Source organism: Astatotilapia calliptera, chromosome 14, assembly GCF_900246225.1.
Source record: "Astatotilapia calliptera chromosome 14, fAstCal1.2, whole genome shotgun sequence".
Classification (NCBI taxonomy): Eukaryota; Metazoa; Chordata; class Actinopteri; order Cichliformes; family Cichlidae; genus Astatotilapia; species Astatotilapia calliptera.
Genome location: NC_039315.1, coordinates 7883676 through 7907719, shown reverse-complemented (window position 1 = coordinate 7907719; position 24044 = coordinate 7883676). Strand labels below are relative to the sequence as shown.

Genomic DNA, 24044 nt, shown 5'->3' with positions numbered 1-24044 from the left:
GAAAGGCTTATTTTTTCCATTTGAGTCATTTAACAATGACAGATCATCAAGATTTAATGACTTTCTGAATTTTAGTTCAAGAGTCTAAGAAAAGAGCTAAATCAACGTTTGCAGTTGCTCCGTGTCTGTCCATGTGTTAGGCTGATTACATGTTTCAGAGCCAGGAGGCTACAGAATCCAGAGACTCTTCTAACCCCTTATTTAAAGACAAGTTGCAGCCATGGACAATATAAATTTTTTATACTGTCTGGTAATGGCCACTATAGGATGAAGAAGATTGTGCCTCCTTCTGATGATCTTAGCAGCATTTCCCGCTTTCTTGAAAGCCCTTGCTTTATGTTGTACAACCTGAACCTGGTCATACTTTCCCTCTGCAGTACTTGTTTGGATTGGGAAACAGGAAATCAGGATATAGGTCAAATTTCTTCTGCATTGTGCCAAACAAATTTTTTCTAAAAAGATTATTTTAGACTAATGTATTAATGGGTATTGATTTTTTGCCTCCCCCCCCCCCCCCCCCCCTTTTTTTTTTTATATCTTGGCTCAGATATAATAGTAATGCACAAAGGATCCAAACGGGTGCTATTGGAGTTAGCGTTATCTTTTTTTAAGCAAGATCAAGATATTTCTGTACCGAAAGCTTAAAGACATGATTGATATCCATTTGTATTATCTAACTCTTGGCAAGAGAGCAAACCAGTGAATTTGAAGCGGCCCTCAAATGTCACTATCAAATGCTTGAAAAGGAAGGATCCGATGCCTCCTGGGTCAAACTGATTTGCATCTTTGCTTTTAATGTGACTGATATGATTGTAAAATCTTGGTGGAGCCCTCTGGCATGAGCAAGGGAGAGTGGAATATCAATGCGTGTGATGGGACTGTTGTCAGGCCCAGCAGAGAATAACAGAAAATCCGCTCAGTTTTTCATCTTTATGCAGAACGCTGACAGTGACTGGCTCCAACACAGATCTTTGGGACCCAAAGTGCCACTCGTTTTCTATTGAAGAAAGTAATTAACTACATTCTCCTGGTATCTCATGTCTATTCAATCCTCATTAAACAGCTTGAATGAAAACCATCAGTGCTCAAGCTCCTGATAACCACAGCTGGGAAACACTGGCCTATAGCAACAAACTGATTTTAATACAGATTCCAGAAGACCCTGTTTATTAACGTGGTTAAGATAAGAGGTTTGATTAATCCTGAAGAAAGGGACAAAGCTTGTATCTAAAAGGAGTAAAAGGCCGTGATAGCAGGTTGACTACCGTAAGTATTTCTTTTGAGGCACTTCCCCCTCAGTTTCCAAAAAGAACTGCATTGCTTTAAAATCGCCTAAGACCACCTACTCCCATTTATCAAGGGCAGCTACAATTGGCCCACAGGGTGAGCGGCAGTCAACCATAAATCTAGAAATGTCAGATAAGCCAGTGTATAGAGCACTTCTCTTACCAATTATGTTTTAGAGGTTTGCTACATGCAGTAGTTATAGTCAAAGCAAAGGAGGGAGTCTTAAAGCAGCTTGATTTATCAACCGATCTCAAAAACTTCTGCTGCTATTACCAGCAGGACTCCCCAAAAGATGACTGCTCTTCTTGAAAGCTCTGTGTCCCAGGGTAGTGCAGATCTGTAACTTCTTTTTTTTTTTTGCTTCGGCTTAAGATGCCTTTACATTGATAATCCTAAATCGCAGTGTACATTTGTATTATGTATTAACATCCAGACTAAAATAAGAGGCTCGCCACATGATACCATGGAGCAGCCTCAGCAGGAAACTCAGAGCGTGGAGTTTAACAGCTTTGTTTTCCCATTGGAGACTTTTGCAACTTCACATGCAAGCCATAATCATCTAGTGTTGATGCGAGTGTTTGTATGCATTGATGAAAGGAAGGAGGAACAGCAGGGGGAAAATGTCAATGTATGCGCACTGATATAGGGCTAATTTTAAAATTAACACATGACTGCAGGGTGTGTTGTTGTGTCTGATCACCATCAGGGATTCTTAGGGAGAAGCTGCTTAAGCTTTTACTTGTAAAGAGTGCCATCTGGTGCCTGCAAGGCTCCTTAACAATAAGTTCTCTGGGTGGAGCCAAAGTGACACACCTCCGTGGGCGCGCTCGAGTTGTTCCCCGCTGGATTGTCCGTTGTAGGCGGAACATTTTTCATTCCACGGTTGACAGAAATGGAGGGTCTGAACTCTTCCTGAACTAGGCAAGACTTCACGAGCATGCTTTTGCTTATAAATTAATTTATTAGGCTGTGAGAGAACAGCAACATTTTGTTTCTCAGCCTTGACTGTAATAGTTCACAAGGAAGCGGTGCACGTAGTGTTAAAGTCAAGGAAGGCTGATGCAACTTCCAGATGGGGGTTTTATCGGGGAGTGGGCTTTACCTTTCCGTTCATACCAGCAGACCTTAAAGTAGTCCAGTGGGCGAAGTTATGTATTGATCCGCCGTTTTAGAGTTCCGAGTGTTTGTGCGACTTTATAAAAGACTGGTCTTTGCAAGCGGAGAAACATTGCCTTTTATAGCACCGCATTGCCTTTTACAGGAGTCAGAAGTCATTTCCAGCAGTGACCTATCTGGTGTGAACCCACGCTGAAAGTAGCTCAGACACAGACACAGGTACAATGTAATCTCTTTGTATTAACATTTGTTTTAATAGCTTGTTTAAGGTTTTGGGGAAATGTTGCGATTTCACAAGGTTTAAGTAAGCATATGCTGCATTTTGTAACCATAGAAAACTGCATTTTTTTTTTTTACCGACTAGTTAAACTGTGATAGGATTAACAATTTAGATTTAGAAGTAAACCATACAAAACACTAAGAATCTGTTCAGATTTACTTTTCTCTTAATCAGAGGCGGAGGCAGACATTTGATACACCCGGGGCTTAGCCCTAAGGATAGTATGCGCGTGTGTGTGTGTGTGTGTGTGTGTGTGTGTGTGTGTGGGGGGGGGGGTGTTGAAATGACTGAAAGATTAATAGGCTCTGTTTTGAGTTTTGTTCAAAAAAGAATGACTTCATATAGGGAAAAATATATATCACATATGCAGGACACCTTAAACTAGTTTTTTAATTAAGCAGCAAGGCAGAACAAAGTTGGGGCTTTATCAAGACATGTGGACTAAACCCCAATTCAACCAGACCCAGAACTGATCCAGAATTAAAACAGGACTACAACAGTTCAAAATCAGGACTACTTAGGGCTTAACCAAGACAGAATCAGAACTAGATGATAGTAGCACTAAAAATAATCATAGACCTGCACTACACTTATTTTTTAATTCTACCAAAGTCCACTATTTAGATTGAGAAAAGTTTATATAATTATTTAGCCTTGTTGTGCAAACAAGCCTGCAGAACTTAATAAATATAGAATTTGAAAAATAACAAACCTAAAAAGAAACACTAGGTATGAGATACATGAGGACCTATGATACGGTGATACTTTTGGTAAACAACCATTTGACTAACATGTGTGTCTCACCTGCTCTTGTTCCATCTCTGTTCTAACCTCTCTCTCCATCTCTGTTCCTCTCTCTCCCTCTTTGTGCTGACAATCAAACCAAACACCAACATCATCAAATATACAGTTGAAACCAGATATTTACAAACTCTTCAGATAAAAACACTTCTTTAATTGTAACATCAAATCAGACTAAATGTTTATTTTTTTAGTGTATATGTACTCCTAAATTTGATGAATGTGATAAAAAAAAATAGACAGCTCTGTCTCTCTTTATTCTGACATTTAACTAATTCAAAAGATATTTCAATATTTATTTATCCAAAACAAAACAAGTTTACTCTAAATTGATGTTGTACAGTAAAAAATGTTCTTGTGTTTTCCATAAAGTGTATGTAAATATCTGGTTTAAACTGTGAATATACTGCTGTGTATTGAAATTCCTCTTGTTTTGCATAGAAATATACTGAACAACATACAAAGCATAATATATAAAATAACATCTACCTGAGTTTTTTCTTTGAAGCCCCTTATGTCCATTCTTGTATATCAGTGCATTACTGAAACCGATTTATTTAGCCGTGGAGGGAAACAACTGAAAATATGAAATAAACACACATGTAAGCTAAGACTCTCTAAAGAAACAGCATTGTTGTTGTTCGGCTTTTCATTTCGCCATTTGTTGATTCACTTGAAGAACGAGTAACCTAATATGGGTCAAGTGATCAGTTTGATATCAATCTTTCGTGATACACCGTCATATTTACATTATTTGTACAGTACGAATGATTTGCTTTGGTACCTGGTCGAACTTCAGTTCTCCTCTGTCTGCCTGGCTGCGTTTCTCCAACAGCGCACTCGCAGGCAGCAGCTCCTTCTTTTTGTTCATTTTTGTTTTAAATGTTACGCCAAGTTCCCCTTTATAGAATTTTTATCTTGCTTATTTAAAAAGTATTTACTGTACTTTATATAGACACTACAATCCAACTGAAAAGCGAACTAACCAGCAAACAGGAGTGTGTGTTTGTTTGTGTGTGTGTGTGATATCCAATGATATCTGAATTAATCATTTTTTTATAAGCCAGGACTCAAAATTTTTAATACACTTTAGCATTTATTTTCTTTTTTTTAGTGTGAAAGTTATGGTTTAAATGCTGTTTTGGTGTTTGAATAGCACACGATATATGAATTAATGAAGTAAAAAAGCATAGGGAAGGTACAGGATGTCAACAGTGAATCAGTTAAGAGTCTGTAAGCTGCGTTTTAACAAAGATAACATTTATGGTGTCAACATCACATCACATCATTTCATAGAATGTGCTGTTGTTGATTACACTGTTTGTGTGAATTGCGCATACCAAATAACAGTTCCCCAAAAGAACAATAAGTGGACTGCACCTTCAGCTTTTATAAACATTACTTGCTGAAGCTGTTTGCACGAACACAAGAATCCAAATCAGTCGTATCAGACATTAACCTCCTAGGACCTGGCGTCCACATATGTGGACATCACATTTTGGATTGTCTAGACCAAAATACAAAATCTTGCTCTACAAGAACCCTTACGAGGACATTATACTGCCACTGTTCTATCGAAATTTAAAGCTAATGTCCTCATATGTGGATCTCATTTTTCTCAGAAACAAAAATTAGGTAAAAATCTGTTAATTCTTTGTTTTTACATTCATCAGGTCCCAATAAGAGCAAATAGCAAAAAGAAATTAAAAATGCATGCCATGAAAGAGTTCACGTCTTAGGAGGTTAAATGATCTTCACCCTGCCCTCTTGCTAGCACAAGTCTGTGTAATGTCTCATTGAGCCCATGTGAACGTCTACAGAAATTTAGTTATCTTATACTCTTTATTTACACTCATGGTAATTTTGAGGGTTTACTGTTTGAAAACAAAAATAATTCTGGATGATACAGGTGCCACGATTCCCTTGAGACTGACATTCCCACATGCAACAAAGTCAAAGCAGCATAGTAAAACAAAAATGTGAAACGCAGGAATTTTTCTAAAATAGGTTCCTATAGAAATGTACGCAAGGTCAAACATGTCTTTGCAGAATTTCACAGGCATCCATTAATCCGAGAAAGTGGTAAGTCATTCCACTATTATTTTCATCTTTTAGCATCACAGGGAAGTATGATTTATTTAGGTCAAGCGTGAGTGGCGTGGGAGTCCTTCATATCAGAGTTTCTCTGTTTTCTTCCACAAGGTCAAGAAAACTGTACAGCAGTGTTTAAGACATACTTAAGAGCTTCATTACTTAAAGGTATGAACAGCTTAAAACAACTCAAAAAATGTGCAAACTATGTTTTAATGACTGGATGCTGTTGCTTGTTTGTCGTGCCTTCAGTGTCACAAGGTCAGATTCTCCTGGAAAGGAAAGTTTGTTTGGTTTGTGCAAGAAAGACGTCTGTGTTATGAACTCGCTCATGTGCCACATCCCCACAAAGGCAGATGGGCTTGTTGTAGCGCTGCAGAATAGCAGTTTAGTGCCAGGTGTTTAGAGGTCACCTGAATTGGCTCTTATGGCTTTTGGCTACTTTCAGATTCATGCAGAAAATTTTGAAATTGAAGATGGTTAACAACGTTTCTCAAATTCGGGTTAAACAATGTCAGGTTGCGTGTTTGGATGGATAGTTTGTTTGTTTGTTTGCTTTTTTGAGAGGAACTTAGAGCTTAGGAAGTTAGGGCTGTTCGATATAACAATATATATCGGAAGACGATATGAAAACGTCTGTCGTTTCATATCGTTTGTTTCGTGGTGTCGCAGAATAAATTGTTTACGGCAGTTTTGGCGGTCACTGTGGTGGCTATAATAATTTCTTAAAGTTCGCTCTTTTTCTTATATTTAAAATAACCACACTACGGACGGACAAGCAACAGTTTTTACGTGTTGTCGTTAGCAACAACGATGGTAAACCCAGCATGTGGCTCTGCCGTCCACTTCTTTATTTTCCACATAAACCTTTCACAATAAAACTGAAGATCCTGCTGAGATTTTTCAAAATAAGAGATTCACAGAATTTAGAGAAAATGTAAAATTTTTGTGATATATATCGCTGTCGGGATGATAAATGTCTTATATCGGGATATGAGATTTCGGTCTTATCGCATAACCCTAAGCACAGTTGGGTTTGCAATAGATCTACCATTTTAAGTCAACAATGAGCCATCCTAATGTTGGACTGGGTACCAGACAAACATATTTCAAGGCTATAATTGACTATGTGCATGAGACAATGCTAACTTCCTGGTTTGAGACTGGATGTGGGGTTGTGCATTTCCGGTAGCTTTACTTTGCGGTCAATCGCTACTGCGAAGATATACTCCAAAATCATGTCCAAAACTCAAAAACGGAAAGATTGCATTAAGTTACAAAGAGCAGAAGGTGGGAACACTCACCACTGTTGTGTCATAAAAAATCTAATGATCAATTTTGACGTTTGAAGCGTTTAGATCGATCAGTTGTTTACATCACTCAACACAAGCAGAACTCCATTACTGCAGCAGAAGACACATCGTCTACATTCAGAAGCACATCTCTGTATAGTGACTGGTCTTATGATTTAATCAGGCAAATGTTCAGCATTCGTCTCTCCTGTACAGTACAGAATCGCTGCATTGATCGCTAGCAGTGTGACTCTGAGGTGCAGTACTGTATGTCCACGATGTCCACCAAACGTTTTGCACCGTCAAAAAATTAAATTGGCTACTTGATTTCACCTATCGCTGGTTATTTTTAGAACATAACACCCGCGATAAACGAGGGACAGCTGAGAAATATAACATTTGAATCCCTTTTCTCTTTTGCTCTGAGGCGCGGGGGAAAAATATCGACAAGTCGATGAACATCATTTACAGATATATTGGGTAAATGCCCAAGACATCTATAGAAATGTAAATCGCCACTTGATTCATTCATCTGCTTAACTTGTTTTGGACCGTAAACCAGGCGCGAACAGGACACCGGAAACAAAGCTCCCCACAGGAGTTTCCGCACCGGAAGTAGCATATGCTAACGTGCACATAGTCAATACTATCTTTTAAATCAATGTACACGAAGAGAGTCTTTTGAGATGTTGTTTCTATTAAAATTGGAATACCAAGTCTTTCCCAGCACCTCAAATACCTAATCCAGTTTACCTGAGATTTTTTTTTTCTTTCTTTCTTGTTTTGGTTTTGACCAGAGTTGTAGTTACTTTGTTAGCTCAAAGTTTTCTTTGAGTTCTCACTGTTTTCCTCCTGTCGTCCTCAAACGTATACCAGTGTCACAGCATTTATCAAAGGCATTTGAAGGAGCAATGTTTTGCCTACAGCCAAAAAGTGAGAAGCATGTGATTGACTTCTGTTCCAAATATACTTGTGTACCCCTATGTGCCATGGGCAGGTGTTGTGCTCATTGATTGGTTGAGAAGAGGGCAGTGTCCTTTCCCGCCCACCCTCTGTTTTTAGCTCAGCCGTTACACGCCACATCATGTGAACGCTTCGGAAGCTCTCTGCAGTTTGTCACGTTTGTTTTCCTCTAGCAGCTTATAAGGGCAAATTCTTCCATGCCTTACTTATTTTAACATTTTCCACTGATACCAGATGGACTTATTTCCTTTTTAGTTTCAGCCCTGTTTATTTTGGCAACCGCATTTTGGTGTAATCGCACAGAATTGAAATACCTAGGTGACCAGGTCACAACAACCTAGAAAGGCAACTCAGAAGTGTCAAGGTCAGACAGAGGACTTTCTGACTAGCGGTGGTGGTACCCTAACCTGACATGGCAGATGGTTTATTACACAGATCCATCTGGAATATTGTCCTTGTAAAGTGTTTGGAAAAGCACTAGCACTCTCAAAAACACTTGGCACATGATTAGATAAACCATCTGCTTATCACCATCAACTGCAAACTAACTTCAGCTGGTCTGATCAAGAGACTAGGGGTGGGGGGGTGGAGCGTCCTGCCAGAGATGAAGAGCTAAACGCATTCTGGGGAAGTTTGAAACCCAAGTAAGGAGTCATAGCTTTACAGTTAAACAATTCATAACATCTTCGCATGGAAAATGTGCACATTTTAATCACTCACAGGTTGCCACTTTCAAAATAAGAATAAAAAAGAAATACCTGGCCTTCATTTAGCTGCAGATTTATTGAGTACTAGCTCCTTGTGCATACGTTTGGTCTAAACCTGCTTGTTTGGCTATAAACTCATAAAGTAAAGCCTGGATTGTGGATTGTCTTGTGATCATAATCTCCAAATCCAGTTTCTTCTCCAGATATTCAGTTCTCTACTGTTAATGTGTCTGCTTACCAGTCATAGAGTTCTTTTTCTTCTACATTAATTCCTAACACAAGCCAACACAAGTTTCCTTGAATAAATTGCTGTAAGAGGGTGAAGTAATATAATCAGATCATAATTTCCATAGCCTTGCTGTGTTCTTGAATTGGCGAAAACCTGCCGGAGTCTGTTTGTTTAGCCCCTGAGGGATTATATCTGGCATCACAGCTGCTCCTGAGGCCATGTGATGTGTCACTGTTCTATTTGTGAGCGAGACACCTGAATGTTTTGTACACTAAGAGGCATCTGTGTCATATGTCTCAGCGGTGCTTGTAAACGTCTCCCCCAACTCTGTTCTTCTGAAACTGATTCTGGATCTAAAGAGAGAAGTTGCAACTTGGAACTAAAAGCAGAGCAGCTGAGTTCATCAGTAAAGGTAGAAGTTCCTGCTGGAAGAGCTTCATTGACACTGTGTGTTTGCGCACGTGGGTGTGTGGTTTTTTTTTTTTTGTGTGTGTGGGGTTTTTTTTTAAGGCAGGGGGAGGGGGTCTTTCTGTCCTTTGATATGCAGTATATTTTGTGTATAGCAGGGATGTCAAAATCATTTTATATTGTGGGCCACATCCAGCCAGACCACATGATAAATGTGTAAAATTACCCCAAAAATCCTGGTAGTTAATTGCCCTGACTGTCCATTTAATTATAGAATGTAAAGTTTTCATTAACATGTATACATTTTTTTTATTTATTTATTTATTTATTTATTACACTGTGAAATCAATGTAAAAAACAAACAAACCAAAAAACAAAAACATTTCTATAGTAAATAATGGAAAAATCAGGAGCTTTTTTTTGTCATTTGATTGTTTATCTATTACTTAATTTGGTGGTACTTAGTTTGATGTTGTATGAATGGAAAAGGTGGGGTGGGGTCTTTAACAATAGGAAAAGCTTTAAAACATATTAAAATCCATGTAAAAATCTATTTGCTCCTTAACATTTTCCAAAGCTGTTCAGTGGGCCTGATTGGAGTGTTTGCTGGACTGATTCTGGACCCTGGGCCGACACCGCTGTGTAGTGGTAGACATCTTTGGCTAACAAGTGAACAGGGAAAGTTCCCAGTTCGATTCTGGGAGGAGAAATTGAATCCCCTTAGGATCGTGTCTGGAAGGGCATCTGTTGTAAAAACTCTGCAAAATTAAACAGAGTTACCTGTAGAGGCAACCCCTTATGAAAAAGGGAGCAGCCAAACAGCTGTTTCTGCTTCTGCTATTTCTTTTAGTATGCTTTAAGAGCTTCATAGATTCTATACTTTAGTACAACTGAATAAATCCCAGATCTAAAGTTTCGGAAGTGCAGCCTGTACAATCACGCTGTCACTGGAATTTTCATGCATTCAGCCATTTGTTTGGTCTTTTTACATGTTATTTATCAGTAAGAATATACAGTCAGTAACATTAATTTCACTTTGATCTGCCAACAAACTTTAGTGAATTTCATGTCTCCTGTATTAAGCTATGGAAGAGTGTCATTAACAGGAAAGAGCAAAGAGGCTGAGCCTTTGTACAGATGATGAGTTCAGGTGGAGTGAAAGAAAACGTTTTTCTTACTTTCAAACAGAAGCTCATTAAAACCTTTACTAGGTAAAAGTTGTTATTAGGGCTGTTCGATATAACGATATATATCGGATGACGATATAAAAACGTCTATCGTTTCATTTTACGCAATCGTTTGTTCCGTGGTGTCGCAAAATAAACTGTTTACGGCAATATTTTTTCATGGTTTTGATGGTCACTGTAGTGGCTATATTAATTTCTTAAAGTTCTCTCTTTCTCTTATATTTTATATAATCACACTACGGACGGACAAGCGCCTGTTTTTATGCGTTGTGGTTAGCAACAAAGACGGTAACAGCATCGCGTGTCCGCTTGTTTATGTTCCACATAAAGCTTTCACAATAAGCCTCAAGATCCTGTTGAGACTTTTCAAAATAAACCGAATCAAGTAAAAGAGCACGTTTATTATTATTTACGGATGAGAATTAAAAAAAGAGTCGTCAGGTGCTAAAAAATAAACCTTAGACTCAAACGTTAGAACAGGCTTTTTCCCGCAGCACGCCGTGTAATAAATACACACAAAGAAAACGGCGGCCGTTACAACTAAAAATGTATAGTTTCGTGCATCGGTTAAAACACTCGACTCCAGCTACATGACGTGCAGCTGGAAACACTTCCCGCAAGTCGAGCTGCCCGAGATTCACAGAATTTACAGAAAATGTTACATTTTTGTGATTTATATCGTTATCGGACGATAGATGTCTTATATCGGGATATGAGATTTTGGTCGTATCGCACAGCCCTAGTTGTTAGGTTGCATTAACATCAATTATTGTTATGTACACCATTAGAATGTCAGTTTTCTGCTGCAGGAAACATTGCAGCAGTGCAATGTTGTTATGCTTGCTTTTCCTCATTGCAGCCACCACAACTGCTTTAAAGGCGTACAGACACACGTACTCACTCATTCACTACCACATTCCACACGTGTTACCACACGTGCAAAAGCACTTCAACACGCAGCAAATTTTTCTCATCTAGAAGATGCAATAATGCCTGAACATTTTTTGTGCCTCTTGCTAATGTAAGAAAGCCTTCGAAGAACACAGAGTAAAGGCTGTTTTATTGTGTGCCGTAGTTCAGGTTGCAAGCATGCCTTGATGTAACTGTACTTGTGATTGTTTATTAATTTATTTTTGCATTTAAAAAATGTTTTCTGTAAAAATTTAGATTTTAATATGGCACATAAATACAATTAAACGATTTAGTTATTTAGGCATTACAATTACTAAAATTCCTACAATTTAAAAGACCTGTTTTTATTTTATTTTTTTGTCTTTTTGTATCTATTTTTGTTCATTAATAAGCAAAAGTATTTGTTATCCAATTAACTAATGGATGACAATACTGATAACTGTAGTCCTACATTAATGGCAAGAATTATGGGATAGGTTTTTTTTCTTTTCAGACTAATAACTTTATAGTTTCTTGTGTTGTAAACATACATGTTATACGTGTTACATTTAAACCAAATGTTTTTTGAATTTAGATCGTCTTCATTTGCTTATTGACAGTTGCGTAGTCTCTTTTCTTATTTTGTCATTATTTCTGTTCTGCTTTATCAACAGGAGTCTATTGACGAAATTCTCCAAACTGTAAACCAAGATGATTCTGTCTTCACTGAAAGGCATTGGGAAGAAACTTCTGAGAGTGAAGGTTGTGGACAGTAGCATAGAGGAGTCCCGCTTGGCTCGATGTCTTAACACGTTTGACCTTGTGGCCCTGGGCGTCGGCAGCACACTCGGTGCTGGCGTCTACGTGCTCGCTGGTGCCGTAGCCCGAGAAAATTCAGGACCCGCCATTGTCATCTCCTTCCTCATCGCTGCCATGGCTTCAGTCTTGGCTGGTCTGTGCTACGCCGAGTTTGGAGCGCGTGTTCCCAAAACTGGCTCGGCTTACCTCTACAGCTATGTTACGGTTGGAGAAGTATGGGCATTTATCACCGGCTGGAACCTCATTCTCGCTTATGTCATTGGTGAGACGCTTTAAATAAAGAGGGAGTTCCCTGCTACTCTTGATTCTTGTTAAGTTTACATACCGGATACTGTTTGCACAGGAACTTCGAGCGTGGCCCGGGCATGGAGCGCAACCTTTGATGAGCTTATTGGAAGGAAGATTGAGCTGATTTGCAGACAATACATGACCATGAACGCCCCGGGAGTCTTGGCAGAATATCCAGACATATTTGCTGTCGTAATCATAATCGTTCTGACAGGTCAGAAATGGATGCATCTCTCGCTTGTTTTGTCTATTGCTTCAGATTATGTTCTTTAATCGTTCATGTTTTAACTGCTTGCAGGGCTGCTTGTATTTGGTGTAAAAGAGTCAGCCATGGTAAACAAAGTGTTTACCTGCATCAATGTACTGGTGCTGGTGTTTGTAGTCATCTCTGGCTTAGTTAAAGGAAACAAAGAAAACTGGAACCTGAACCCTGAAAAGATCCTTAATGCCACCAGAAACTCTACTTCTAAGTGCGTTTAATAAATATCTTATTCTCAAATGTCTATATCCCTAATGATACATCAGAGGTTTTTATTAAATGAGTAAATATTTTCTGTCTGTTATTTCTAGTGTGTCCGATTTCATTCCAAATGAGGATGTTCTTGGTGCTGGTGGTTTCATGCCCTTCGGTTGGACTGGAGTCCTTTCTGGTGCAGCAACCTGTTTTTATGCCTTCATAGGGTTTGACTGCATTGCCACTACAGGTGAGGGAGAATATATTAAATTGGTGACTCATAAAGGAGCTATGTTCTCTTAACATGCTGGATCATGTTCCCTCCCCAGGAGAAGAAGTAAAGAATCCACAGAGGGCCATTCCTGTTGGCATTGTGGCCTCTCTCCTCATTTGCTTTGTGGCATACTTTGGTGTATCTGCAGCCCTCACTGTGATGATGCCTTACTACTTGCTGGACAAGAACAGCCCTCTTCCTGTGGCTTTTAAGTATGTGGGCTGGGAGGGAGCCACTTACGCAGTGGCCATTGGCTCTTTATGTGCACTGTCGACTAGGTAAGTGTGTTTCCTGCTGCCTCTCAGCATGAGCATTCATGGAGGACTTGTAATTATTTAGCACGCTTTTTTTGTTTTTTAGGAATGAATAATTCATGTCTTTTACACTTTCTATAATTTTATTATTGTCTTTTTTGGTGGTGGTGGTCAGAGGGCCCGGTGGCGCCAGTGTCCGGCAGCCTCGCCTCTGTCAGTGCGCCCCAGGGTGGCTGTGGCTACAATGTAGCTTGCCATCACCAGTGTGTGAATGTGTGTGTGAATGGGTGGATGACTGGATATGTAAAGCGCTTTGGGGTCCTTAGGGACTAGTAAGGCGCTATATAAATACAGGCCATTTACCATTTACCATTTTTTGCTTAGTCTAAGATTAACTAGATCTGAGATTGAATATGAGAATAAGTGGCAGAAACCATCAAAGGTATTATCTTATGGACCGAGTTGCAGAATGAATATTGATGTTAATGAAATGCATTTGCACAAGTAATATTTGATTTATTGAAAGATGCCCTGTGGTGTTTTCCTGTAACAGAAATATATTGTATACGTAGTTTTACTCACTAAAATTCATTGTGTTTATTCTTGATGTCTTACAATTATATTTGCTTGTAAAATATTAAAAGCACAAAGCATATACGTGTTAAAATAAGCCTGCAGTGGGACGTGGTTGGGCTGTATTTTTGATAAGCTGTGCCACCTGCCGATTAACTGAGTAGTGCATCTGTGTTGAAGCAAAGTCCCACACAATAAAATATTATTACATCAAGCTAATAGCAGGTAACTCCACAGGGTGACTGTAATTCAGCTTCAAATACTTTGGGAGAAAATTTTAATCTCAAGAATAATTTCCTAGAAATATTATGATGTATTGTGGATTTTTGCTTATGTCTTAATTATATATTGTTTCATGGATTTAAAAAAAACATTTACTAACTGTCTTTATCCTAATTGGCACGCTCGTTCTTAGGTAGTAGTTTGGCTATTATTAAAGAGCAGCATGTTTGCTAATTTGCTAAACTTGACACTGAAATGAAAGGCCTGATATAAAAGTGTAGGGAGCCTGAAGTTCAGTGCCAATGACACCTGTGGGATGAACTGCATTAACAACAATGACCGAACGTCACACTCCACATCACTGAAACTGAATGAGAATGCGAGTAAATCTCTCAGCTGGCTCAGCAATCACGTAGACCTACAGTTTGAATGCATTTACATTAGATCCACTCACTTTTTTTTGTTTTAATCTTTTGAAACTTGTTATACATTTTGTGTGGATTGACTCGCATGGCATGCTTTTCTTTTTCTCCTGTGTACTAGTTTACTAGGCTCCATGTTCCCAATGCCCAGAGTGATCTGGGCCATGGCAGAAGATGGCCTGCTCTTCAAATGCTTGGCTAAAGTCAGCACACGAACCAAAACCCCTCTAATAGCAACAATAACATCAGGTCTTGCGGCAGGTGAGGTCACAAACTAAACTAAACTGGCTGGGGTTACTTTGTTCTGATTCTAGGCGACTCTTGGTACACATGGCCTTAAACACACTAACTCAACTTTAATCAAGTTTGTAAATTTACCAGTACAATGCATGACCACAGCAACTTGCTGTCAGGGTGTTGGGCTGAAAAATGATGGTGGACTTGTGTGACACCACACTGCACACACATTCTTTCAAGTTATAAATCTGTGCCTCCTCCTCCTCCTTCCTTTTATCCTTGGCTTAGTCTCCTTGGCTCCATGTTTCCACTCCCACGCATTATCTTTGCTATGGCCCGTGATGGTCTGCTCTTCTCGTTTCTGGCGCGTGTCAGCGCGAGGAAGACTCCTATCATCTCCACCTTTGTGGCAGGGCTTTTATCTGGTAGGTAGCTGAGATGAAGCCAAAGGCAACAGTGCCCCCTTATGGAAGGAGGATGGTGGCAAGTCGTTCAAGCTTCTAAATAATTAAGCTGAAAAAATACAATGTCTGCATTGCTTTCATGCAATTAATGTTCTTTATGGCTTTTGTAACCTTCATATGGTTCACCTGTGTCTCCTGCAGCGGTGATGGCATTCCTGTTTGACTTGAAGGACCTGGTTGACCTCATGTCCATTGGGACTTTGCTGGCCTACACTCTGGTGGCAGCTTGTGTGCTGGTCCTCAGGTAGCCCTCATCACTTATTTAGTAGGCCTTAAGTGTTTTATTTTCAATTTTAATACTGCATACTGGACACTCTGGTCTGACCCGATTTCCCACAATGATATCAACAGACTAGTCTATGATGTCTGGCGAGGATAAATGTAGAAATGGACATAATGAAAATAAAAACATTAAGAGACCACTTAATCATCACAAAGGCAGTTTAACTCAGGCATATTTAAACACTCTGGTTATGAAGCGTGAACCACTGTGAATCCATTTCTCCTGCTTCGGTGCAAATATAAGTGAAGGGACGAGCAATGGAAAGGGAAAAACGAAGACACCCCCCAAAAAGGGAACGGTTTTGCACATGTTTATTATAGAGTATTGCTGTGTCGTTATCACTCATGATTGATTGATTGTAGTCTAGTTTTACTGGTTTTTATGTCAGAAAGAGTTCATGAAGGTGGAATGAGGTTAGGGCATCTTCTAGTGGGGCCTGTGCTCACACACTAGTATCGTGCTCGTATGAATACAGGATGACACGACCTCCTCCCACTGTCTCAGAGTCTCTAAAAGCTCGGTAGGAAGCACGTATGGAAGTAGCCTCTGGGGGCCTGAGCTCTGGCAGGGCTCCTGCTGTTCTTCCTAACACAAAGAGCGACAGCCTGGTCGTGCTCTTCTTGTGTAGCAGACCGTCTCCTGGTATCTCTTCCACATACTTAACTATGCTGAGAGACACAGGAATAGGAGGAGCTCAGGAGCACAAACAAAAAGAAAAAACTACAGTTTTAGAGCTGTTACATTATGAATTTTACCGTGATGATCAAGTGGTCCCTTATTTTTATTAATTTTATTGTATTTTTTTATTTTTTTATTAGAGTCGTGTAATTTTAATTACTCAGATAATTACTCGGGAATTCCTACAGTACTGTACTAAAACGACTGACCTCCACCTTTTCTAAATCGTGTCAGTGGGAATAATAAGAAAAAGAATGCACATTATTTGTATGTCATTGATTTGATAGCTGTTAGGTTATAATAATGATTTAATAATATTTAATGATGAGATTTTATTGTGTGTTGCAACATGAGCCTCTCTGTTCAGTGTTTTTGTGACCCGGCCAGTTGTGCTTGCGTGTTAGTTTCAGAGGTGAAAGGTGAAACCATCAGCTAGATGGCACAGTGCAGTCTGAGCAGATTTGTGTGTCTTTAATACTGCTTTTCTGCTCTGCTTTGATGTAGAGAGTAGAGAAAAGCAGGAAAACCAGCTGTTGGCGCATCAGAATGGTGTCTTATCTTAGCATAATGGATTTTTAAATGTGCTACTAATTATAGCTCTGTTGTATGCAGACGTTTGAGTTGTGGGAACAGTGGGATAGGGAGTCTTACACTTTCATTTTTGTAATTTTCTTTTTTTGTCTTGTGAAGGTACCAGCCTTTACAGCCCAGTGCAGCCTATGAGATGGCCAATACTCAGGATGAGTCTGAAATTACATATAGGGATGGGAGTGTTGATATTTTATCGCAACCTGATGATCACTTTACTTTCAAAAAACTTATTAACCCTCCGAACACTGAGCCGTCATCTCTCTCTGGACTCATCGTCAACATCTGCACCAGTATACTTGGTGAGAAACTGGATGAAAGTCCCAGAACTATTCATGTGATTACTGATCCAGCACATCATCTGGTGTCATCGCTTGTTAATTTTGTTTTTTTCCCCACCAGGTGTTTTGGTGTGTGTCTTCAGTGTTGTAGCTTCTCAGGGAGGGTATGCACGCTGGTCTCTGACTGCCCTCTGTGTTATAGTGGCTATCTGCCTGGTTCTAATCATTATTATATGGAGACAGCCACAGAGCAAAACCAACCTTGCCTTCAAAGTGAGTGTGTGTCCTTTTGCTAAAGGCTTTTCTCATGCTATCTCATACCCACATAGCAGTGTAAGCTTGTCACCTTTAGAAATTAATAATCAATAACACCCAGATCCTCTTTCAAAGTAACTTCCTCCATGTAAAATAAAGAGTTAAATATGAGATATAATATACTAATGTACTATGTGATGTGATTCTAGAGACAGAAAATGCCAGTTTAGATTTTATTGTAAGCAGATATTGAGAGAAAAAAGCATTTAGGGCTTATTGGGTAATTCCACAATAAGTCTTAATTTCTCACTCAGGAAAAAAATTATGAGAGTTTTGAATTAAAAGTGCTGCACAATTTTTCAATCGAGCGTTAAAAAAATAACACTTAATTTTGTCAGGGATTTTCCTACATTGCCCGTACGTCTAAGATTGCTTTGCAGATTGTAAAATTTGTTTTAAATGCAAAGTTTTAGCCAGTCTTATACCCAATAAATACTCTATCCACAGGTCCCATTGGTGCCACTGGTGCCGATCATTAGCATGTTTGTGAACGTGTACCTGATGATGCAGCTCGACAAAGGAACGTGGTTGCGTTTTGCCATCTGGATGACCATAGGTACTTTAGACCAGCAGTAACAATTAACGTCTCTGCTGTAATTTTATTTTTTTAAACTTGTTATTATTATTGTCCATTAATTCATGTTTCTATGTGAATTGTAGGTTTTGCCATCTACTTTGGCTATGGTATACGCAACAGTGCAGAGGAGGCGTTAGCCAAGTGTGACAATTACGAAGATAGCTGCATAATAAAAGAAGAGGCCATACAAACAGAGAAGGAAGCCTTCTTACACAATACACAAAACTCTACCCGAGAAGATGAAGATGGTTTCTGAGGAGATAGGAGGGTTTTTTAAAACGTTTATTTAAATAGGGGTACAGGAAAGAAGGTGCAAGTATGTTTCACGGAGCGGTAAGGACAACATAACAAACAAAACAGCCCTTACCTATTGTGAAAACGCCAATCAACTAACTAACTTAGACAAATGAAAAGTTACAAACCTACAATTCGCTAACAACTCAAAGAAAAACGGGGAAAAAATGTTAAAATTGCATTTGCAGCTGTCCTCTACATGTTTTCTATGTCGAGGTGGGCACAGAACAATGTCACAAAGGACCTATCAACACAAGATTATCAATTAAATTGAGCTAACATAAAATCTAACCTAAACATAACGTATTATCATGCAGTCATGACAATGAGCTTAAAAATCCAAAATGGCCAAAGACCTTGAGTCCCTGCAGACCATGCAAATGCTCAGTCGTCAGCCAACGACAAGAAAGATGAAAACACGAGGAGCCAGTAAGAAGAAAGAGTCCATAGACCAGGAGCTGGTACAGTATATCCTTTACCCCTTTTTTCCCCAAAAAGAATGTAACATCTGTGCTGTGAAATAGCTATTAAGTTTTCTGAAAGACTATCTGCAAGTTCAGGAGACACATGGAGACAGCCAATTGTACTACTAGCCAAAAATGTTGACTACATGATGATTATAAAAAGCCTAATAAGATTTAATGGCTAATTAGCCAAGTATTTTTAATTGAAGCAGTATGAAATTATGTGAAAAGAAGATTATAGTCATATTTTTTTATTTTATTTTATTGTGCTTTGAAATGGTCAGTTTTACTAAACATAACGGAATCCATCGATTCAAAATGCTTTTGTTTTTACAAAAATATTATCCAACCATAAATGGATCTTCATAAACTTCATTTTGGGTTTTTAACAGTACATTAGAATGACCGCACATCAGATTTTCCATGAACGATGTCACATATAAAGGTCAGAATGTGTTACTGCTCACCTAGCTTCAAAGTGCTCGACATTTGTATATGTTGACCATGTACAAAAAATACAAACACCGTCTAAGAGACTTGGACGAGGGTGAGAATTTTAATGTACCATCAGTGCCTTTTGTGAGAAAGTTGTTAGCTGAGAAATCCCTTAGTTGTAAATTTACCCTTAAGATGCAGTTTTGGGGGTTTAACCAGTGTTTCTATTACTGAAAAAATACAAGTCACAGGTCTTTGGATGTCTTGTACATTGAATGTATAGCTCATATAAAGTCAACATGGTGCTAAAAGTAGCATTTTCAGTGCATCCATGTGTTTGCAGGTCTTTCTGATTGATGGTACCAACTGCTAATCTTACCAGAGTACCAATGCTATCTGTGGGAATTTGTACTTTTTACTCAAAGAAAAAAAGCTGCTTATTTTAATCTAGTTTATATTTTAACCTTTTAAGACCCGAATTCTTCCACAGCATGCATTTTTAATTTATCTTTGATATTTGGGCATATTGGGGCCCGATGAATGTAAAAACAAAGAATTGCCAGATTTTTATTTTTTTTTTTACCAAATTTTCATTTCTAAGAAAAATGAGAGCCACAAATGAGGATATTTGTTTAAAATTTCAATAGAACAGTAGCAGTATAATGTCCTTGTAAGTGGTTATCAGGCCCTTGTAAAGCAAAATTGAGTATTTTGGTCTAAATAACCCAAAATGTGATGTCCAAATATGTGGACGCCAGGTCCTAGTAGGTTAAAGTGCCTATTCCCCAATTTTTAAAGATAGGATATTCCTCTATCACGATTTGCCTTTGTGTGATACTTTATATATAAAACAAAATGTTTAAACGAAGATTGGAAAAAAAATCATATATTTATAACTACATGAAACCCAAGTGGATCCTTTTAACTTTTTAATTCACACATGCCTGAAATACAATCAGTTTGTGATTATTGCACACCTGTAGTTTACATGGTGATATAACACTTCTTTAGTTCACTTTTATTTTGAAATGCCAAAACCTACACTGTATGTTTAGAAACACAAAAATGGTGTAGGTCAAGCAGTAGAGTGTATGTATGCGTGTGTGTGTGCAGATCTTTGATGCAGCTAAAACTGAAGTACAGCAAAGTTTGTATGTCAGCAAAGGTCTGGAAATGCAACTACGTGAAAAATCTCTTCACTCAGTCCGTTTTTAAACGCTAATATATATTCAGCAGTAAATGGGTGATGGCAATGACACTGTGAGACAATTTATTTCAGCTTATGGTCCTTTTGAGGGAATCTATTAATGAAACCTGAAGCCAAAATCCATTGGATTTAACTTGATCATGCGTCAGAATAATTTCTGTAGTTTTTTAATAGTTTTAATAGTTTTTTTTTATAGTTCCTATAGATTATTTTTGCTGGAGTGGTATAACAATTTTTAAACACTTACCTTGTAAATAAAAGTTTTGCTCTCCAGAATGTAACCAGGCATTGTTTACCTGGCTGTTTCTAAATCAGTAAGATATCAGCACATGTTATTTTGAAACGATGCATTAATTTTAAAATGTAGAAAACATTTTAACGCTGACTTTGTAAATAATTTTTTGATGATACTTGAGTTACTGACTGTATGCAATGTTTATGGGAGTGCTGTACTTGCTGTGGTTACATGTCAAAAGGTCACATCATGCTTCATCCGTGCTTTGCATGCTGCATAAATGCATTTTATAGTGTTGATATGTGATAATGTTCAGTGTACTGTGGGGGGGAAGGCACACTGTTCACTATATGTTGTTGTCATATTGGTTATGGTTTGTATAGTTCTCGATGTAAATAAATAATCCTGAAAGCTAAAGCTGACTTTGATTTATTTCACATAACCACCTCCCGCTGTATAGATGGTTTAGAGAATCGACATTAATTCATTAGTGTAGTTTCTTCTACTGTTACCTTTACTACTTCAAGTACAGTAATCAGAAAGATTGGAGCCAAAGAAAAATCTAAATTCCTTCAGTTTATTCTGCAGACAAACTGTTTTTAGTGTTTAACACTGTAATTAATTCATAAGACTACTGCCAAATGTAAAATGCTATAGTTACCCTAAATTAACTGTACATTTCTGTAATGTTTAATCCAGTAATATGAGTAAGCTGTGTAATCAAAATGATCTTTTTAATGTTTGAATATAATTACTGTTATCTTTTTTTTTAATCGACTGTTTTACAAAAACAATAAATAAAGCACATGATTTTTTTTTTTGATTGAGGACCGATTACACTCATTTTAATTTGTTTGTATGGTTCGCCTAATAACCATTTAGCCAGACGGTCTAATAAATCTGTTAAGCACTATATTAGTCTGTGTTGCTCTTTCTCTATTCTTTGAGCTGCTCTCTTTAGAGGCCTCCACACATCTGCCGCCCTGTCTCCACCTTCCTCTGTCATGAACCCTTTGCAATGTCCTCCTCCTTTTCATGTGGCAGCTCCATGTCAACATCCTTTCAGTTGATCCACTCTCTCTCCTGCACATGCCGCACCATTTTGCCTTCTAACTTTGTCTCCAAACTGCTCGACCTGAGCGGTCCCTCTGACATATTAATTTCTGAAATTGCACCTCGTGGTCACTCTCAGTGAAAATCTGCCACCTCCGTCTCCACCCCGTCTTTGTGTCAGTGCCACTTTCTCCAAACCAAAGATCACGGCAGGACTCAGCACCTTGTAAACCTTCCCTTTCACTCGTGCAGATATCCTGTGATCGTATCCTGCACTCACTTGTTCCTCTTCTCATGTGCACTCACTGTTGCTTTGGATCATTGACCCCAGCTTTTTAAACTCCTCCATCTCCACTTCCTTTACTCCTTACATCTTCACCTTCCCATCTGCCCCGCTCTCATTCACGCATGTACTGCGTGTCGCTCTGTAGTGGGGAAGAAATGTCCTGTCTTCACCTGCAGGGGGCGACCCGAGTCCATTTTGTTCAATCTCCTCTCGTCTCCTCTCCTCCCTGTTTTCCAGCGATGATGCAGACTGTACCCTCTTCATCTCGGCTTAAACTGGATGTCTCAATCATTCTTCATCAGCTCTTCGCTGACGGGCTCTTCTCCAGATTCACCTGAATTAAACCGGTAAGAAATTTCATTTCACAAGGGGAACAGAAGGCGTTTGCTGTCTCCCTCTCAATCTCCGAACAGCGGCAGTGATAACTGCATTTATTGACCCTGCTGCATCTACTCGAGACTGCGGATGATCCTGTTGTGTTTCTAATAAGGTTGTTTTCAAGTCATTTCCTAATCGTTTCCAGGAGTGCAGATTCTAATATAGCGTTTGCATACCAAGCTTTGAAAAGGTAACCTCAGTACAATTGCTCTCACCTCAAAATGTGTATGTGGAGTCACACCATGTTTTATTTATTGTGTCAACCACATCCTATGTTTTTTGTCTTTTCTAAAATCAGCAAAGCCGGTCCTTCCTCTTTCTGTATTTTTCCCTTTGAACAAAAATAGTTTCCTAGTGTGAGGAACAAGGTACTCAGAGCAGCATGAATGTGCATTAGTAGTGAAGTGACAGATTTCTGTTGGTGTGGCTTGAGTGGTGACATTTATTGAAAAGGCCTGAGTTGTACTGGATTATGTAAGATGTGACCATAAAATGCTGAGGGCCAGTGGGCAGCATGCACAGCCAGTAAGGCCTCGATCGTCTTACCGGAAGCCTGGAGATTCTATAAACTGAACACAAAAGGTGCTGTTACTACATATTTGTTCATTTATGTAAGAAGCATTTGAATTTGCTTCCAAATGATAGAATTTTGTGGGTTTTTGCTGCCTGTGAAGCATTCATTTGTAGTTTTTCAAGGCAAACCTTTGCCATGTGTGTGAAAAAGCAAATCTTATGTGAGCTTTAGGTGGTTGCACAAAGAAGTCAGGGGCACTGAAGCATTAAATTGAGAGGGAGACTGCTGCCTCCATTTTCACTCATCTTCAATTTTTCATGAGGGATCTAGATTAAGCATCAAGTGAGGCTTGGTAAACAAATGAAGGCCCACATCTGTGAGGACCGGCAAGCAGCTGCATTAGACAGCTGACACAAAACAGAAGCTGACACAGCTTCTATTTCACAGAGCAAAACAAGCTGTGCGGGCACATCTTCACATAAGTACTCCTGCGAGGCTTGGATGCACAGATTTTCTCAGTGGCCTTGGCAAAGGTGTTGCATGAATATGAGCAGGCAGGTGGCAGGGCAGCCAGCTGAATGATGGGAGATGGGGGAAGCATTTTAGTGCTACAACTATAAATTTCCCTGTTCTCTCTTGTACTGTTATGATGTCTGACTGACTGCCCGAGTGTTGAATAGTACTATAAGTGATACCAGGAAACGGAACAGGAAGGAAGTGGCAAATGTCCTTCAAACCCAGAAAACTTGTGAATAGAATGAAGCTGAATGAGAGACATAAAGAAGAAAGTTAGTTCATGTATGAAATCAGAAGATTTTACAGTACATCTCTTGTAACTGGATCTAATCATTTTCAAATGACCTGAACAAAGCAAACTTGAGCTCTAAAGGATTCTGGTGTTTCTTGTAAATCCAACCATTCCTTTTACTTTCACTTACCAAAGTCAGGTCACAGTTGCAGCACACACTTGTCTCTCCATTTCCTTTTCTTTCTGGGGGATCGTGCATAAGCCTCACCAATCAGTTTGTCCATTTCCAGCTCCAGTTTGCCATCACTTGTTAACAACATCCTGAAATACTTACTGACACATTACTGTTGTTCCCATTCCCAACTCCCTCCTCACACTGGCTGCATTTTCAGTGCTGGTCCATAAATATCAAAAACAGGAATGAAGACAAGAAGCAAACTTGACAGCGT

The 24044-nt window shown here is 38.9% G+C and overlaps 2 protein-coding genes across 7 annotated transcripts in view; both read left to right on the top strand.

Moving 5' to 3' along the window:
* The first annotated feature begins 2130 nt into the window (after window positions 1–2130).
* LOC113036222 (high affinity cationic amino acid transporter 1-like) lies at window positions 2131–19644 on the top strand. 4 transcript variants are annotated; one of them, XM_026192406.1, is made up of 12 exons: window positions 2131–2208; window positions 11927–12333; window positions 12415–12573; window positions 12658–12829; window positions 12930–13063; window positions 13143–13365; window positions 14680–14819; window positions 15401–15503; window positions 16911–17110; window positions 17211–17362; window positions 17852–17960; window positions 18065–19644. In XM_026192406.1, exons 2-12 carry the CDS (start codon window positions 11964–11966, stop codon window positions 18235–18237), a joined length of 1935 nt encoding a protein of 644 aa, XP_026048191.1. In that variant the 5' UTR covers window positions 2131–2208; window positions 11927–11963; the 3' UTR covers window positions 18238–19644. The 4 variants fall into 4 exon arrangements, with proteins under 4 accessions (XP_026048191.1, XP_026048192.1, XP_026048189.1 ...); XM_026192407.1 differs by lacking the exon at window positions 14680–14819 and adding an exon at window positions 15084–15220 and having other exon boundaries at window positions 2131–2622; XM_026192404.1 differs by having other exon boundaries at window positions 2131–2622.
* Window positions 19645–22151: 2507 nt separating this feature from the next.
* mtus2b (microtubule associated tumor suppressor candidate 2b) overlaps window positions 22152–24044 on the top strand; it is a 28950-nt gene continuing 27057 nt past the window's right edge. For all 3 annotated transcript variants that reach the window (XM_026192150.1, XM_026192149.1, XM_026192148.1), the window contains exon 1: window positions 22152–22302. The gene's annotated coding sequence lies outside the window, so the exon portion shown is untranslated. The remainder of the gene's footprint in view (window positions 22303–24044) is intronic.